Source organism: Monodelphis domestica, chromosome 6 (genome assembly GCF_027887165.1).
Source record: "Monodelphis domestica isolate mMonDom1 chromosome 6, mMonDom1.pri, whole genome shotgun sequence".
Taxonomy (NCBI): domain Eukaryota; kingdom Metazoa; phylum Chordata; class Mammalia; order Didelphimorphia; family Didelphidae; genus Monodelphis; species Monodelphis domestica.
The window spans coordinates 16,543,478-16,562,430 of NC_077232.1; the positions used below are offsets into that span (position 1 = coordinate 16,543,478).

Here is an 18,953-nt window from a genome sequence, read left to right on the forward strand (position 1 = left end):
ATCATCTTCCTCCCTCTCCTCTCCGTGACTGCCCTTTCCCTCCTCCTTCTTCACCTCCCACTCTCACTCCTTCCTCCTCTCCTTTCCTTCTCCCCCCTCTACTACCCCCACCTTTTGGAAGCAGACCCCTAGGGGTCTTTGGCCTCCAGCCAATCCGAAAAAGAAAGAAACTGCCAGGAGCGAGAAAAAGACGGTCTCCCGGGAGAGGAAGAAGTCTGAAAAGTCATCAGAGGGTGGGAGAAGGCAGAGATCTTAGATTTAGAACGGAGGGGAGATCTTTGAAGCCTTTATTTTGCATATGCGGAAACTGAGGCCCACTGAGGTGAGATGACTCGTCCTGAATTGCTCAGGAAGCGAGTGGAAGAGCCAGAATTCAACTCCAACCCTAATTTCCTATCTATCATTCAATCAAACATTTATTAAGCTCCTACTGGGTGCCAAGGCACTGTGCTGGTACAAAGAGGAAAAAGGAAGCAGTCCCTGCCCTAGAGAAGCACGTGTGCACCTTTAAGTAAAAGTCAAATACATACTAATTTGGAGGAGGGGGGATATGGGCATCTGAGGTGGGAGTGAGGGAAAGGCCTCCGGAAGAAAATGCTAAGGAGCTGAGCTTTGAAGCCATTGTGGATTCTGAGTTGTAGTTCATTCATTAATTGTGTCTTACACTTCATAACCCCATTTAGGGTTTTCATGGCAAAGATACTACAGTGGTTTGCCATTTCTTTCTCCAGAGAATAGGGCACAGAGGATAGTACATGTCCACCGTCACAAATAGCCTTTGAGGTTAGATTTGAACTCAAATCTTTCTATCTCCAGGCCCAGCATTCTGTCCACTGAACAAAACAAAAAAAAAAAGTGGAGGGAAGGGACCATTCCAGGAATAGGAGCAGCCTGTGTAAAACCATGAGAGACAGAGTGTTGCATTCTGTCCAGCTTGGCTTGACCATAAATCTTATGAAGGGGCATGAATGTATAATAAGGCTCTAAAGGTCCACTGGAGTTAGTTGAGCTTTAAATGTCAGGGGAGTGGAAGACCAACTGAAAAGGATATTAAAAACTTGGCAAAGAAGGTAGAAAGAGTATGAAGGGGAAGGGAAAAAAAGCTTTAGAGGATAGAAGGCAGAATCCTGGGGAGTGAAAGTAAATCAGAAAGGGACAGTAGACCCAATAAGATCAGGATTGAAACAAGGGTGCCCATTATCACCTCTATTATTTAACATTGTACTAGAAACACTAGCAGTAGCAATTAGAGAAGAAAGAGAAATTGAAGGTATTAAAATAGGCAATGAGAAGATCCACTCTTTGTGGATGATATGATGGTCTACTTAAAGAATCCTAGAGAATCAACTAAAAAGCTAGTGGAAATAATCAACAACTTTAGCAAAGTTGCAGGATACAAAATAAACCCCTATAAGTCATCAGCATTTCTATATATATCCAACACATCACAGCATCAGGAATTAGAAAGAAAAAATCCATTTAAAATCACCTTAGACATATAAAATACTTAGGTGTCTATCTGCCAAGACAAACACAGGAACTATATGAGCACAACAACAGAACAGTTTCCACACAGTTAAAACTAGATCTAAACAACTGGAAAAACATTAACTGCTCATGGGTAGGATGAGCCAACATAATAAAAATGACCATCCTACCCAAACTTATTTACTTATTTAGTGCCATACCCATTGAACTACCAAAAACTTTTTTACTGAATTAAAAAACCATAACATAGTTCATTTGGAAGAACAAAAGATCAAGTATATCCAGGGAAATCATGGAAAAAAATGCAAAGGAAGGAGGCCTTGCAGGCCCAGATCTCAAACTATACTATAAAGCAGTGGTCATCAAAATAATATGGTACTGGCTAAGAGACAGAAAGGAGGATCAGTGGAATAGACTTGGGGTAAATGACCTCAGCAAGACAGTTTATGATAAACCCAAAGATCCCAGCTTTTGGGACAAAAATCCACTATTTGATAAAAACTGCTGGGAAAATTGGAAGACAGTGTGGGAGAGATTAGGTCTGGATCATCACCTCACACCTTACCCCAAGACAAACTCAGAATGGGTGAATGACCAGAATATAAAGAAGAAAACTATAAGTAAATTAGGTGAACACAGAATAGTATACATGTCAGATCTTTGGCAAAGGAAAGATTTTAAGAACAAGGAAGAGTTAGAAAAAATCACAAAATGTAAAATAAATAATTTTGATTACATTAATTTTTTTTAAAATTGTACAAACAAAACTAACACATCCAAAATTAGAAGGGAAGCAACAAATTGGGAAACAATCTTCATAACAAAAACCTCTGACAAAGGTCTGATTACTCAAATTTACAAAGAGCTAAATCAATTGTACAAAAAATCGAGCCATTCTCCAATTGACAAATGGGCAAGGGACATGAACAGGCAGTTCGCAGCCAAAGAAATAAAAACTATTAATAAGCACATGAAAAAGTGCTCTACATCTCTTATAATCAGAGAGATGCAAATCAAAACAACTCTGAGGTATCACCTCACACCTAGCAGATTGGCTAACATGACAGCAAGGGAAAGTAATGAATGCTGGAGGGGATGTGGCAAAGTAGGGACATTAATTCATTTCTGGTGGAGTTGTGAATTGATCCAACCATTCTGGAGGGCAATTTGGAACTATGCCCAAAGGGCGATAAAAGACTGTCTGCCCTTTGATCCAGCCATAGCACTGCTGGGTTTGTACCCCAAAGAGATAATAAGGAAAAAGACTTGTACAAGAATATTCATAGCTGCGCTCTTAGTGGTGACAAAAAAATTGGAAAATGAGGGGATGCCCTTCAATTGGGGAATGGCTGAACAAATTGTGGTATATGTTTGGTATAATATGGATATTATTGTGCTCAAAGAAGTGATGAACTGGAGGGATTCCATGTAAACTGGAAGGACCTCCAGGAATTGATGCAGAGCGAAAGGAGCAAAACCAGGAGAACACTATACACAGAGACTGATACACTGTGATACAATCGAATATAATGGACTTCTCCATTAGTGGCAATGCAATGATCCAGGACAATGCTGAAGGACTTATGAGAAAGAACACTATCCACATTCAGAGGAAGAATTGTGGGAGTAGAAACACAGAAGAAAAACAACTGCTTGATCCCATGGTTTAATGGGGATATAATTGGGGATGTAGACTCTAAATGATCACCCTTGGGCAAATATCAATAATGGGGAAATAGTTTCTGATCAAGGACACATGTAAAACCCAGTGGAATTGGGCGTCAGTTATGGGAAGGGGTGGGGGAGGTAAGGGAAAGAATATGATTCTTGTAACCAAGGAATAATGTTCTAAATTGACTAATTAAATAAAATTTTCAAAAAAAAAAAGAAAGGAACAGTAGAGGACTGGAAGAGAAAGAAGAGAGTGTTCTCCAGGGAGTGGAAGAGCTAACAGAGCTGGGAACGGCAAATCTATCAGATTCCCTGGCTAAACTGGACCTAACTTCTCTGCCTGGTAGAAAGTCAGCACCAATGGGCACCTGTTGGGATGGATGGATGAGTCACAGAATCAGGATGCTTAAAGATCTTCTTTGCCAGTCTAGATCTCTCCTTTTACAGTTGACAAAAATTAAGGTCCAGAGAAATAACAATGACTTGCCAAGGATTTCACTAGCAGAAGCAAATTTGCAGCAGACCCATACTCCTTCTTCTCTCCCACCATCTTTCAAGGAATTCCATTAAAAGGCCATTGTAAACTCTCCTTATTTGTTTTTTTTTTTTTTAAATGAAAACCCTTATCTTCTGTCTTGGAATCAATAAGGGCTAGGCAATGGGGGTTAAGTGACTAGCCCAGGGTCACACAGCTAGGAAGTGTCTGAGGCCAGATTTGAACCTAGTAGGTCTGACTCTCTGAGCCACTGAACCACCCAGCTGCCCCCCCTCCATATTCATTAAAGTGCAGGCTAATGTTAGGACTGTCTTCTGCTGCCTTCTCCCAGTGGCTTTTTCTCCTTCCATCTGGACACTCTCTTAGCCCTAATCTTTGCTTTGTTGCCAGATTCTCTACAAAAGAAAGGTTAGAAAGGCCACATGGGAACAGACCTCTATACTGTCCTTCAGTGAATTCTAGTGAAAAGAGCACCGGTTCTGAGTTCTCTTCAGACCTGGGTTCAAATCCTGTCTCAGCCACATCTATGTGATCTCAGGCAAATTGTTTCTCCAGGCCTCAGTTTATCCATCTCTAAAATGAAGGGGTTAGATTAGATGATCTCTAAGGGCCTTTTGAGCTAGAAATATTTAAGTTATCTGTGATGCATTTTCAGACTTTATCATCTTTACCCCTAGACTTCTCACTTTGAAAGATCCTTCTCCCCTTTAAGATGAAATACTGGTGATAAGAGAGGGATTTTATTCAAGGAGAAGACAATTTGGGGGAGGAAGGAGAGTAGTAATGATGATGCAAAAATAAATAAATAAATAAACAAACAAACAAATAAATGAATGAATAAATAAATAAATAAATAAATAAATAAATAAATAAATAAATAAATAAATAAATAAATAAATAAATAAATGGAAGAAAAGTGTCCATGAAGATTTTTCTAAAATACAGAGAAAAGAGAAGGGAGTTTAGAAGGGGACCCAAATAAGCAAAGTAGTTTTGGTGCTATCGTGGTAAATTTAAAATATTCTTTTTTCTTTAAACCCTTATCTTTCATCTTAGAATCAATACTGTGTATTGGTTCCAAAGCAGAAGAGCAATAAGGGCTAGGCAATGGGAGTTAAGTGACTTGCCCAGGGTCACACAGTGAGGAAGTCTCTGAGGGCAGATTTGAATCCAGGATCTCTTGTCTCAAGGCCTGGCTCTCTACCCACTGAGCCACCTGGGTGCCCATGAGAACCTCTGTTTTAAGGAGGATGCTCACTGAGCCAGTCATGTCTTTATTCCTTTCTACACTATACTATACTCCATATTCTCTACTCTTTTTCTGCCATGCCAGGTCACAATTGATTGACTAAACAACAGTCACCACCTTCATTCCATCTCACCCTCGGACGTTTCAGCTGTGTGTAATCTTTCCCCAGGTGAACGTTAGGTGCTTAGGGGCAGAAACTCCCTTTATATCTGTATTTGGATTCCCAGGCCTTCGCACAGTGTGTGTGTGATACATAGTAAATACTTGGGAAATGCTCGTTGACTTGACTTTCTCCCATTGTCTGAGTCCTGTAGCCAGTTAAATCGGTAATGGCTACTGTTATTCACTAAAAAGGAAGCAAATATTTTCATGTCCATCCACCAAACACTGCCCTGTTTTCCAATCTTGCTGATGATTTTTGAAATAGGTAGTATTGTGTAGTGATCATAATAACTGCTATTTGGATAATACTTCTAGATTTTCAAAGAATTGTACATAATTTGTGCCATGGTAGCTGGTTAGCACAGTGGAGAGAGCCTAGACCTGGAGTCTAGAAGACCCGAGCTCAAATCTAACCTCAGACATTTACTAACTGACTGATGCAGTGCAAAGCACTTAACCTTATTTGCCTCAGTTTCCTCATATGTAAAAAGAGCTGGAGAAAGAAATGACAAACCACTATAGTATCCATGCAGAGAAAACTCCAAGGCAACTAGGTGGCTCAGTGGATTGAGAACCAGCCTAGAGGTAAGGGGTCCTGGGTTCAAATTTTATTTCAGTTGTATGACCTTGGACAAGTCACTTAAGCCCATAGCTTGGCCCTTACCACTCTTCTGCTTTAGAACCAATATACAGTATTATTTGGGGGGGGGGGGTTGTTTTGTTTTGTTTTAAACCTTTACCTTCTCTCTTGGAATCATACTGTGTATTGGTTCCAAAACAGAAGAGTGGTAAGGGCTAGACAATGGAGGCCAAGTGACTTGCCCAGGGTCACACATCTGGGAAGAGTCTGAGGCCAGATTTGAACCTAGGACCTTCCATCTCTAGGCATGGCTCTCAATCCACTGAGCCACCCAGCTGCCCCCCAGGATTGTTTTTAAGATGAAAGAGTTAAAAACAAAAAGAAAAGAAAACCCCAAAAGAAGTCACAAAGAGTTAGATATGACTAAAAACAGCTCAACAAAAACAAAGAAAAAAATACTGAACTTGGAATCTGGAGAACGTCACAATCTCCCAAAGCCTGTTTTCCCCATCTATCAAATGAGGCAAATCTTAGTGTTATCTATGAAAATGCTACAATCTATTATCTCATTGGAGATGGTAGAAAAGTGTCAGAGGAAAGCTTAGGGTTCAGTCAAGTAATCTGAGATCCTGGCTCAGTCCTGTAAATCATATGATTAGATTAGTCAAACAAGGGCTAGCCCAACTGGTGATGCAGTAGATAGAGAGCTGGGTGTAGAGTCAGGAAGACATGAATTCACATCTCTCCTCACAGACTAGCTGTGTGACCCTGAGTAAGTCACTTTTCCTCTGGCTCAGGTTCCTCAACTGTTAAATGCTAATGATAATAGCATCAGGTAAATGGGGTTGTTGTGAGGACCATTTTAAAATACATGTAAAGGGTGCTTAGCATAGTGCCTGGCATATGTAACTGCTTATTCCAATGAACTGGAGGAATTCCAAGTGAACTGGAAGAACCTCAAGGAATTGATTGTGGTGGCAAAAAAATTGGAAAATGAGGGGATGCCCTTCAATTGGGAAATGGCTGAACACATTGTGGTATATGTTGGGGATGGAATACTATTGTGCTCAAAGGAATAATAAAGTGGAGGAATTCCATGGAGACTGGAACAACCTCCAGGAAGTGATGCAGAGTGAAAGGAGCAGAACCAGGAGAACATTGTACACAGAGACTGATACACTGTGGCACAATCGAATGTAATGGACTTCTCCATTAGTGACAATGCAATGATCCAGGGCAATTCTGAGGGACTTACGAGAAAGAACTGTGGGAGTAGAACTGCAGAAGAAAAACAATTGCTTGATCACATGGGTCAATGGGGATATGATTGGGGATGTAGACTTTAAGTGATCACCCTGGTGCAAACATCAATAATATGGAAATAGGTCTTGATCAATGACACATGTAAAACCCAGTGGAATTGTGTGTTGGTTGGAGGGAGGGGAAGAAGAAAGGGAAAGAACATAAATCTTATAACCATGGAGAAATATTCTTAATTAATTAAAATTATTCAGTTCAGAACAGTTTATTCCCTCCCTTCCCAGAACCCCAATTTCCTCCCTTTTTAAAGTAATTAACACTAAATTCCCTCAAGGACTGGCATACTTTGGTTCTATGACTCAAGCATGTAGTTGATCATCTGTACAGGAGAAAGAACAGTGGCATTTGAGTCAGAGGACCTCCTGTTCAAATCTTCCCTCTAATACTTACTACCTGTGTGACCCTGGGCAAGTCACTTGACCATCCAAGACTTTGGTCCCCTTTTCTATAAAATAAGGGATGAGGGAAGACTAGACTATGTGGCCTCCAAAATCCCTTCCAGCTCAAAATCTATTCTTGTAGAGTCTCCTGCAATCACAATGGAGCCCATCTGGTCTTTTCTTAGGTAGACAGGAAGGCACTGGTGGATTACCCACAAATAGTACACTAGGGCAAACTTTAGAACAACACAGGACGCAATCAAAGAGAGAACCTAAACCTGGACATTTTGTATATGCTGTTGCTTATTGTTTGTTGAATTTAATATAGCATATGTTTCTATCCCCAAGGAAATACTGAATACAAAAGACCTCGAGACAATTGATTTAGGAAGGTCTAATGAGTGCTCTACCAGCCCTGTTGGAAGTCTCAGAGATTGTTAAAACCTGGCTTAATCACAAACATTAGGAAGATAAGATTTGGTACCATGAAAATATAACCAACTGTCCAGGAGAGTATGAATATCAAATGAGTACCTGAGCAGGTCTGAAGAAGGAGAGTCATCTTACTTTGCACTGGAGGTGATGGGACTTTATGAAAGAGGGAGCACTGAAGTGGGGTCTTTCAGGTAGAGAGAAGATTGATTAGCAGGAAAAATAATCTAGACCCAGGGAATTTGGGGAAAAAGTATAGAGGGGCTACCTGGATGGGTAGGGTTTGGATTGGTGGGCTCTGAGGTCCTTCTCAACTTTGAGATTTTATGAGTCTGTAACTTGAGTATTCTGGAACACTACTGTCCCATAATGAAATATGAATGGTTGAAAGAATTATGAAGGAGCATCTGGGTAGCTCAGTGTATTGAGAGCCAGGTCTAGAAATGGGAAGTCCTGGGTTCAAATCTGGCCTCATATACTTCTTAATTGTGTGACCCTGGGCAAGTCACTTGACCCCCATTACCTAGCCCTTATCACTCTTCTGCCTTGGAACCAATACACAGTATTGATTCCAAGATGGAAGGTAAGGGCTTGAAAAAAAAGAAAAGGAAGGAAGGAAGGAAGGAAGGAAGGAAGGAAGGAAGGAAGGAAGGAAGGAAGGAAGGAAGGAAGGAAGGAAGGAAGGAAGGAAGGAAGGAAGAAAGGAAGGAAGGAAGGAAGAAAAGATATAGATAGATAGATAGATAGATAGATAGATAGATAGATAGATAGATAGATAGATAGATAGATAGATAGGAAGATCCATATGTTACAGAGTGAACAAAGCACTACCAAAAGAATAATGTGCAGAATCACTAAACTTTATAAATGTCAACCACTGAACATCATTGTTGTCTGATCTTTTTTTTAGGTTGTGTCTGACTCTTTGTGGCCTCATTTGGTGTTTTCTTGGCAGAGATACTGGAGTAGTTTGCCATTTTCGTCTTCAGCTCATTTTCCAGATGAGAATACTGAGGCAAATAGGAGTAAGTGATATTCCTAGAATAGGAAAATGAGTCTTTCTGACTCCATGTGTCCCCTGTGCTGCCCAGTGGTCATAATAATAGCCATTAAAGATTTATAAAGCCCTTTGGATACACTATCTCATGTGGTCCTCACAACAACCCTGGGAGGTAGGTGCTATTATTATCCATATTTTACAAATGAGGAAACTGAGACAGAGGTGAAATGACTTGCCCAGGAACCTACAGCTTATAAATGTCCAAGGCTGGATTTGCATTAAAGTCTTATGCTCTATCCACTGCGCCACCTAGCTGGAGTGAGTGCTCATACTACAGCTCTATGGATCATAACTACTTCAAAACTGAGATCAAGAACTCTGGAAAATATTGAAATTAATACCCTTCAACAAAGAAATTTACAGGCAACTAAAGTTAAAAGTTAATTTTTGTTCATTGAAAGACAACTTTTATTAAATGTCAAAATAAAGAAATTATAATGATGTTGGAATGTTCTATCTTTATCAGCTTTTATGCTGTTTTTCTCAGCTCTGTAGAATATACATTAGAGGGAATTTGCTTCTTTTTCCTTTTCTAAACCTTCACCTTCCTTGTTGGGATCAATACTAAATATTGGTTCCAAGGCAGAAGAGTGGTAAGGGCTAGGAAATGGGGGTTAAGTGACTTGACCAGGGTCACACATCTAGGAAGTGTCTGAGGTCACATTTGAACCCAGGACCTCCCATTTCTAGCTCTGGCTGGGGAATTTACTTTGGAGTTGGGGTTTGGAGGGATGTATCCAAATGATAATGGCCAGCCTTTGGGTAACATTGTAAAGTGTACAAACTGCCACTTGGCTGCCTGAAAACAGCAATAAGTCTGTTTTCTCAAACGTTAAGAGAGAAAGAGAGCCCTGAGCAGTTTTCTGAAATAAGACGGTGACAGCAACGAATTTCCAGGCTCCAGACTTTCTCCCTTCTCATTCTGCCATCCATTCTCCTGGGCTAGGAGGGAGCGTTAGCTCCCTCTGGTGGCCACAGGCAGGATAGGCTGGAATCCCAGTTTTCTGAATCTAGCCCTGAGTCCTAGCAAAGGATGTGAACCAGCCAAGGGGGCTTCTGGGAAAAGTGGGTTTCCCTGATGGATCAGACCCTGATGGCGTCAGGCCAAGGACAAGAGGGGAAGATGGAGAGACTAACCAAAAGGATTTCTCAGACCTCTGAAGAAGTCAGTGAAATTCTTACTATCTGGATCAGAAATCAGAAGTCCCATATAGTGACTCCCTCAAAGTCATAGCGATTGTGTCCTGACTCCCAGAATGGCATCTCCAAATTTTCTGCCCAACGTCCCCTTCTAATTCCCTCTCAGCCTTTCTGCCCCTCTGCTGGCTCCCAGCTCCATTTTTAATATAGGGCTCACTATTCCCTTTTCTTTAATTTTTTTTTCTTTTTTAAGCCTTTCCCTTCTGTCTTATTAGCAATTCTAGGACTGAAGAATGGCAAAGTCTAGACAACTGAGGTTAAGTCACTAAATTGCTCAGGGACACAGAGCTAGGAAGAACTGAGGCTAGATTTGAACCCAGGTCCTCCCGACTCTAGGCTTGGCACTCTATCGACTGTGCTGCTTGGTTAGCCCACCTTCCCCTTTTCCATGAGAGCACCCCCTAAATCCTTAGCTGAAAGGCTGATCACACTCTTTAAAGAACAGGAGGTCACCAATGAGAATTCTCCCAGGGAACTGAAGGAATGCCTGTGCTGCTCTAACACTGCCGCCTGCTTGCCACTGGACATCTGCCCTGTCAATGATCCCCAAAGGCACAATAGTCCCCGTCCTCCAAGCATTTACAGACTAGGGGGAGAGACAATACACAAATAAGTCAATGAGGACAAAGGATACACCAAGGGTAGAATCAGGGACTAGAAGAGCCTCCTAACCCTGACCTTCCATCTTAGAATCAACACTGTATATTGGTTCCAAGACAGAAGGAGAGTAAAGGCTTGGCAATGGGGGTTAAGTGACTTGCCCAGGGTCACACAGCTAGGAAGTGTCTGAGGCCACATTTGAACCCAGGACTTCCCGTCTCTAAGCCTGGCTCTCAATGCACTGAGCCATCTTGCTTCCCCCATTTGAGCTGAATCTTAACAAAAGGCAGGGATGTCAAGAGGTAGAGGTAAGGAAGAACATTCCAAGTATGCTCCAAAGCACAGAGATGGGATTTAGACCCCTGTGTGTGATCAACAAAAGGTAGTCCCTCTATTGTTACCAAATCTTAGAGTGCATATTGGGGAATACAAAGCAAGGAACAGCTGGTGGCATAATGGATAGAGTGCTAGACTGGAGGCAAGAAAATTCACCTTTTTGAGTTCAAATCCAACCTCAGATACTTCCTAGCTGTGTGACCCTAGGCAAGTCACTTCACCGTGTTTGCCTCGGTTTCCTCATCTGGCAAATGAGCAGGAGAAGAAAATGGTAAACCACTGGGATATCTTTGCCAAGAAAATCCCAAATTCACAAAGAATCGGATATGATAATGAGAGTGTAAGAAGCCTGAAAGGTAAGAAAGAGCCCAAGTATGGAGACCTCAGCCTGCCAGAGGACTTATGTTTGATCTTGGATGTCAAAGGGAACAGATGAGAGAACCAAGCTTCATGGAAACCACATTGGTAGCTGCCTGAAAGGTGGATTGGAAGAAGGAGAAATCGGAGTCAGGAGGACCAATCAGAATGTGGGTGGAACAGTCCAGGGGCCAGGTTTTGAGGGGCTGATCTAAGCTGGTGGCTGTGTGAGTGACGGGAAGGAAACATTTAGCCAAAATATTACAAAGGTAGAAATGATGAGGCTGGCGTTTCTGATTGTCCGTGTGGATTGAGGGTAGGTAAGGAATCGAGAAAGACTGTGAGTGTATGATTGCCCACAGTCTAAAACTTAACAGAAGAACCCCAGAGTGTCTTAAAGAGTTTTGCCAGAGCCTCAGAAGGGCTAAGTAGCTTGCCCAAGGTAACACCGCTCAGAAATGTCCAAAGTAAGCCTTGAACCCAGGGCTTCCTAGTCCAAGCCCAGCATTCCATTCAGTAAATCATATTGCCTTTCTTTCTTAGATTCAGACAAAACAAGACAGCATCTCCTAGCTCTGTCTCTGTCCACCCAGGCATAAGATTTTAAGTCATAAGGGACTTTAGAGAATACCCCCTCACTTTACATATGAGGAAGCTGATAGCCAAAGGATGAATAAATGACTTATCCAAGGCCACACAGGTCACTTCAGAAAGCCAGGATCCAGATCCAGATGTTCCAGCTTCCCAGGGATGCTGCCTCTAAATGCCAGACTCATTCCACTGTCCCCTGCTACCCCTTGCCACACTGTGCATTCTCCTATAATCCAGTTTGGCAATGACTTGAGATTAGCATAATATGTTCCTATTTCTTTCCTTGTGCATTTCTTTCAAGACCAATTGCTTCACATTTGTTGCTCCACCTTGTTAAGTGATGCTATCTAGACAGTTTCCATTCTAATCAAACCCAAGGCAAACTGTAAGGAGTTGTGTAATGGGATGGACTAACCCAGCATCATGCCACAATCTCTTCTGGCTCCAGAGCCTAGTTTAGTCAGTTGGTCAGTCCACAAGCATTTATTAACTGCCTACTATGTGCCAGGTAGCTGTGCTAGTCACTAGCGATGCAAAGAAAGGGAAATATGGCCCCTGCTCTCCAGGAGCTCCCCGTCTAGTGGGGGAGACAAACATGAAAATAACCTGGTACATACAAGATATACCAGCATTGGAAGACAAACTTTGAGAAGAAGGCTCTAGAAACTGGGAAGGGAGACCCAAAAGGCCTCCTGAAAAGGGGCTGATCTAGGCTGCTTTTGATTGAATGAATTCCTGCTGGGATCTCCTTTTGTGTCCCCTGATAGCTATTCTAAGATGATGCATATTGCTTGGAAGCTTCGAGAAGCCCCAAGAAGGCACTTGGGAACACCAGAGAAGAGTTGTGGTAGTGACTCCCGTTGCATCAAATTCCTATCTGTCTCTACAGCCTATGTCTCTGCCCCTCCCCATTAGAAAATAAATGAACAGGCATGTATGAAGCATGTGCCATGTGCCCAGCACTGAGCCAGGTCCCACAGCAAGATATTCCATCTTTTCACAAGACTTGTGATCCTACCAGAGAGACAAAACACAGACGTGCAAATCTATCAAGAACAATACAAAATAACAAGGCATCAAAGCCAAAGACATAGAAGAGAGCAATGAGAATGTAGACAAAGAGGAGAGCCAAGCTGCTGGAGTAGCCAGAGAAGGCTTCTATTTTTAGAAATATATACAGGAAAGAGCAAGAAGGGATGACGGGCAGCTAGGTGACTCAATGGATTGAGAGCCAAGCCTAGAGATGAGAGGACACTTCCTAGCTGTGTGACCCTGGGCGAATCACTTAACCCCGATTGTCTAGCCTGTACTGGTCTTCTGCCTTGGAATTCTGCCTTGGAACCAATGCACAGAAGCTTGGCAGAGTCCAGCCCTAACATAAATTTCAAAGTCAGGAAGTATGCAGGAAGAATGAGCAAACAAAAAAAGAAGTCGAATCTAAGGAACTATGATGATGGCAGGGAAGCTCAAGACATGGACTCAGAAGAAGAGAATGACTCCAAACTATGGCTTTGCTAAAATCTAGGTAAACTCTCTTGACTTTCCCTGGTCTAGTAATTGAGTAAACTCATTTAAGAAGGCTAGAGGGGGCAGCTGGGTGGCTCAGTGGATTGAGAGTCAGGCCCAGAGATGGGAGGTGCTGGGTTCAAATCTGACCTCAGACACTTCCTATCCCTTCCCATTCTTCTGCCTTAGAACCAATACTTGGTATTGATTCTAAGATAGAAGGTGAGGGTTTAAAAAGAAGAAGGAACTGGGATTTGCCTACCATGGCCTGTTATTGACAAAGATGTGGTATTTCTTTGTGATTACCACCTTTTTTCTAGATGTTCACTAAACATCCCTTTAATACCTTCAAATTTTTTGCCAAGAATTGAAGTAAAATCCATTGGTCAATAATGTATTATTTCTACTGATTTTTACTACCCTTTTCTTCAAGTACCTCTTCTACTTCTTGTGCTGTTTTAAAAAAATAAATCTTTATCTTCCATCTTAGAATCAATACTATGTCTTAGTTCCAAGGCAGAAGAGCAGTAAGAGCTAGGCAATGGGGGTTAAGTGACTTGCCCAGGGTCACACAGATAGGGAGTATATGAGACCAGATTTGGACCCAGAACTTCCCATGTCCAAGCCTGACTCTCCAACCACTGAGCTACCTAGCTGCCCCTCCCATGCCTTTTCAGAGATCAGTGACAATGGCTCATCAGTGATAATTGCCAGTTCTTTAAGTGTCCACTTAGGATTCAGTTTGTGGGGACCCGAGAGCTCAAAAGTCAAGAACAGGTAGCCATACACTAATTATCTTCCTACTTATCTCAACCCTCAGCTACCTAGTAATCATCTTTATTCTAGCCTTTTTAAGCCAAAGAACTTTATCCTTGGCAGATAAAGTGGAAGAAACATAAGAATCAAGTAACCTTCGCTGCATTATGACATCCATTGTCCCTTCCACCCTCAATAGTGGTCCTTTCCCTTTTTCCCTTCCCTTTTCTACTGTGTGCCCCTATGCTGCCTCACTGTCCTCCCAAAAAAAAACACCAACCCTCATTATTGTTCTTAGCTTTCCCTACCAGCATCAGCTCATTCTGAACTTTCATGCTTCTGATGCTCTTTTTGCAGATCTGGGCTTTGATTCTGGATTCAGCCTGTTACCAACCACGCTTCCATCCTATATACATCTTTTAAGTTTTTGAATAATAATTGAATAATTATTTGAATTTGAATAATAATTGAATAATAATCCACATTTTGAGAGCCAGGCTTAGAAATGGGAAGTCCAGGGGGCAGCTGGGTAGCTCAGTGGACTGAGGGCTAGGCCTAGAGATGGGAGGTCCTGGGTTCAAATCTGACCTCAGACACTTCCCAGCTGTGTGACCCTGGGCAAGTCACTTGACCCCCATTGCCTAGCCCTTACTACTCTTCTGCCTTGGAGCCAATACACAGTATTGACTCCAAAATAGAAGGTAAGGGTTTAAAAAAAAAGGGAAGTCCTGGGTTCAAATCTGACCTCAGACATTTCCTGGTTGGGTGACTTTGGGCAAATCACCTAACCCTCATTGTCCAGCCCTTACCACTCTTTTGCCTTAGTACCAATACACAGTGTTGATTCTAAGACAGAAGTTATGGTGTTTTCAAAATTAATAATAATAATCATTGTTCACCTTTACACAGCTGTCTTATACTTAAAAAAAAAAAACCCTTACCTTCTGTCTTAGAATCAATTCTAAGGCAAAAGAGCAGTAAAGACTAGGCAATGGGGGTTAAGTGACTTGCCCAGGGTCATACAGTTAAAAAGTGTCTGAAGCCAGATTTGAACCTAGGACCTCCCATCTCTAGGCCTGGCTCTCAATCCACTGAGCTACCCAGCTGCCCCCCCCCCATCTTATACTTTTAACTCATATTGAGCTTAGCTCTTTTTTTGTACCTATAGCATTTAGTAAGGACCAAGCATATAGTAATAATAATAAGTTATTATTACCTAATAAATGCTTGTTTGATCAACAACATGGAAATAGGTCTTGATCAAGTACACATGTAATACCCAGTGGAATTGCACATTGGCTAAGGGAAGGGGTGGGAGGAGGGAGGGAAAGAATATAATTCTTGTAACCAAGGAATAATATTCTAAATTGACTAAATAAAATTTCCCCCAAAAAAATGCTTGTTTGACTGACTACTGTCCACCAAAACCCCAAGATCTTTTTTTCAGAGAAACAAATATGTTTTCTTGCAGCAGCCCAGTGAGTTAAATAATAGAATTCATATCATTCCCATTTTACAAATGAGGAAACTGAGACTCTGAGTCCCACAACTAATATATATCAGAGTCAGAACTAGAACTCGGGACTTTGATCCTTATACTTGCCATCCTATTACCTTCCCTCTATTTATCCAGTCCTGAGATGCTTGAGTAATGCTAATAATTGGTGAAATGGATTTTGATTCTCAAAAAAGTGAATGAATGGCATCCACCATGGCATTTCATAGGACTTTTCTATAATCCCAAATCAGTCCTTTACTCTATCAATACTTGAAAGATCTTCTGTTTTATGGATAGGAATGTTCCTTCCATCAAAGTAAATCATAATGCTTTGTGCCTAATCATGAGTTTGGAGTCCGCAGACTCCTAAATGGTCCCGTGGACTCCCCGTTGTCTCCAAGGAGGTCCGTGAATTTGGATGAGGGGAACAAATGACATCTCTGTTTACAAAGAAGGTTAAGAGCTCCTCCTGCCTTAGCAGATGGTCTTCTGGAGAGTTGGGTCCTTCGTTGCAGGTTATAGAAAGGAGTGGGAATGTTGATGGGAAAATTGATCCAGACCATCGCAAAGCCCGCGATCCAATAGGCAGAGCCCTCTCCCCTTCCCTTACCCCCTCGAGTTCTCTCTTCCTTCAGATCTCACGGTATCATTTCTCGGAGAAGAATGCTTTCGCTTTCTGAGCTGGCGTTTGTCTTCTCAAAAGTCTCCCCACTGCATCCTTTACCTCCTTGTTCCTCATGCTGTAGATCAAGGGGTTAAGGAGTGGCGAAAAAAAAGTATAGACCAGAGACACCACCCGGCCCTCCTCTGGGGAGTAGCTGGAGCTGGGGCGAAGGTAAATCAGGGTGCAGCTGCCATACTGCAAGAGGACCACGATGAGGTGGGAGGAGCACGTGGAGATGGCCCGACGCTGTCCCTCTGCTGACTTCATCCTTAGGACAGTGGCCAGGATGAAAGCGTAGGAAATGGAGATGAGCAGGAAAGGGATGGCCACCGCGGCGACACTGATGATGTAGAGGGCAGCTTCGTGCACACGCGTGTCTGCACAGGCCAGACGCATGACGGCAGACATGTCGCAGAAGAAGTGGTAGATTTCGGCGTTGTCACAGAACGGGAGACGGCAGATCAGAGCTGTCAGTGGTAGTGACAGCAGGAACCCAAGCACTAAGGATCCCAGGGCCATCTGCGTACATGACTGCCAACTCATGATTAGATTATAATGTAGTGGATGGCAGATGGCCACATAGCGGTCGTAGGCCATGACAGCCAGAAGAACACAATCCGAGCCACCGAAGAAGATGAAAAAGAACATTTGGGCTCCGCAGCTGGGCAGAGAGACAGTCGTCTTCCCCATGGACACAACACTCGCCAGCGTCAATGGGGCAATGTCGGTAGAGTAGCCAATTTCCAGGACTGCCAACACAAAGAGGAAGAAATACATGGGAGTGTGGAGGGAGCGTTCACTCCAGACAGTGAGAGCGATGGTGAAGTTTCCCATGAGGCTGCCCAGGTATAACAATAGGAAGGCCACAAATAGGACAACCTGCACGCTGGGATCTGTTGAAAAGGGGCGGAAATGGAATTGCATCACGCCCGTTCGGTTTTCTATTCCCATTGGACCTGCTGAGAGGAAAGGGTCTGTGAGCCACGTTTGTTGTGGTGGTGGTTGTTCAGTCATACCCAACTCTTTGTGACCCCATTTGGGGTTTTCTTGGCAAAGATACTGGAGAGGTTTGCCATTTCCTTCTCCAGCTCTTTTTTTTCCAGATGAGGAAACTGAGGCAAATAAGGTTAAGGGACATGCCCAGGGGAACATAGTAAGTATCTGAAGCCAGATTTGAACTCGGGAAGATGAGTCTTCCTCACATCAGACCTGGCTCTCTATCCAATGCACCACCTGAGCTTGGGGGCAACATTACCCTTCCTTGTTATTGGGATAGAAATTAGAAAGCAATGGAGAAAATATTAATAATGCAGATTAAACTTGAAAGTGTAAATGTACATTCTCCTCTCCCCCCCCCAGAATCAGTCAATAAACATTAATTAAAGGATCTATTATGTTCTGTGTCCTGTGGAACTCCTGGTCCAGAGCCATATGATAAGCAAACACCAGCACACCCTGCCTTCACCCCTGTGCTCTTCACACAGTGAAAAACAAAAATTTAAGTGTCCCCCCCAAACCGTGCCAGAACTATGTCATGTTCTAGGGATGCAAAGACAAAAACAAAAGAATCCCTGCCCTCAAGTTTACATTGTATTGAGGAGAGAGGGAGGACAACAAGTACACAAGGAGGCAATTACAGAATGTATCCTTCAGAGAGCAGCAGCGCTATAAGATAAAAACAGCAAAGACCGTGGTGGAAAGGATGACATTTTCTGCTGGCTGGAGGCCAGTATGTGGACATCAAGATGAGGTGACCAGGGCTAACTTCCTCTCTCTCCATGGTACTAGCCACCTACATGCTCACTCTCATCCCCAGCCCCTGCCTTAGCATCAGGGTCATTTATCCAGCCCTAACCTTTCTCCTAAGCGTCAATCTTGCATCTGCAACTACCTATTGGATATCTTAAACTGGATATCCTATAGACATATCCAAAACTAAACTCATTCCCTTCCCCCCCCAAAAAAAACCTTCTTCCTAATCTTTGTATTGTTGTCCGGGGCATCTCTATCCTCCTGTCATCATCAACTCCTCATCCTCTCACATACATCCTATATCCAATCTGTTGTCAGGGCTTGTTGTTCTCATCTTTGCAATTTCTCTCATCTTTTCCTTTCTGATGCTACTCTGGGACACACCCTCATCACCTCACTCCTGGATGATTGCAATAGCCTACTGGTTGGTTTCCCCACCCTGTCTTTCCCCACTCCAATCCATCCTCCACCCAGCTGTCAAACTGGTATTCCCAGAGTTCAGCTCTCACCATTTCATCCCCCTCCTCAATAAATCCAGTTGATTCCCAATTACCTTCAGGATAAGATTCAAAATCCTCTTGGGCTGTTAGAGCTCTTCACAACCTGACCTTTTCCTCCTACCTTTTGAGTCTTCTTACACTTATTCTTCTAAATATTCTATACACTGGCTTCTTTGCTGTTCCTCACACAGCACACGCCATCCCAAAACTCCAGCCATTTTAAATGGCTGTCCCTCATGCCTAGAATGCTCTCCCCTTCTTGTCTCCATCTCCAGACCTCCCTGGCTCCCTTCAAGTCCAATATAAAATCCTATATGCTAAAAAGATGCCTTTCCTGATCCCCCTAATACTAGTA

The 18,953-nt window shown here is 42.6% G+C and overlaps 1 protein-coding gene across 1 annotated transcript; it reads right to left on the reverse strand.

Moving 5' to 3' along the window:
* Nucleotides 1-16,328: 16,328 nt before the first annotated feature.
* Nucleotides 16,329-17,934, reverse strand: LOC100028082 (olfactory receptor 10V1-like). Its single transcript, XM_001378162.4, has one exon. The coding sequence runs from the start codon at nucleotides 17,496-17,498 to the stop codon at nucleotides 16,329-16,331; it is 1,170 nt and encodes a 389-aa protein (XP_001378199.3). The 5' UTR covers nucleotides 17,499-17,934.
* Between the last annotated feature and the right edge of the window lie 1,019 nt (nucleotides 17,935-18,953).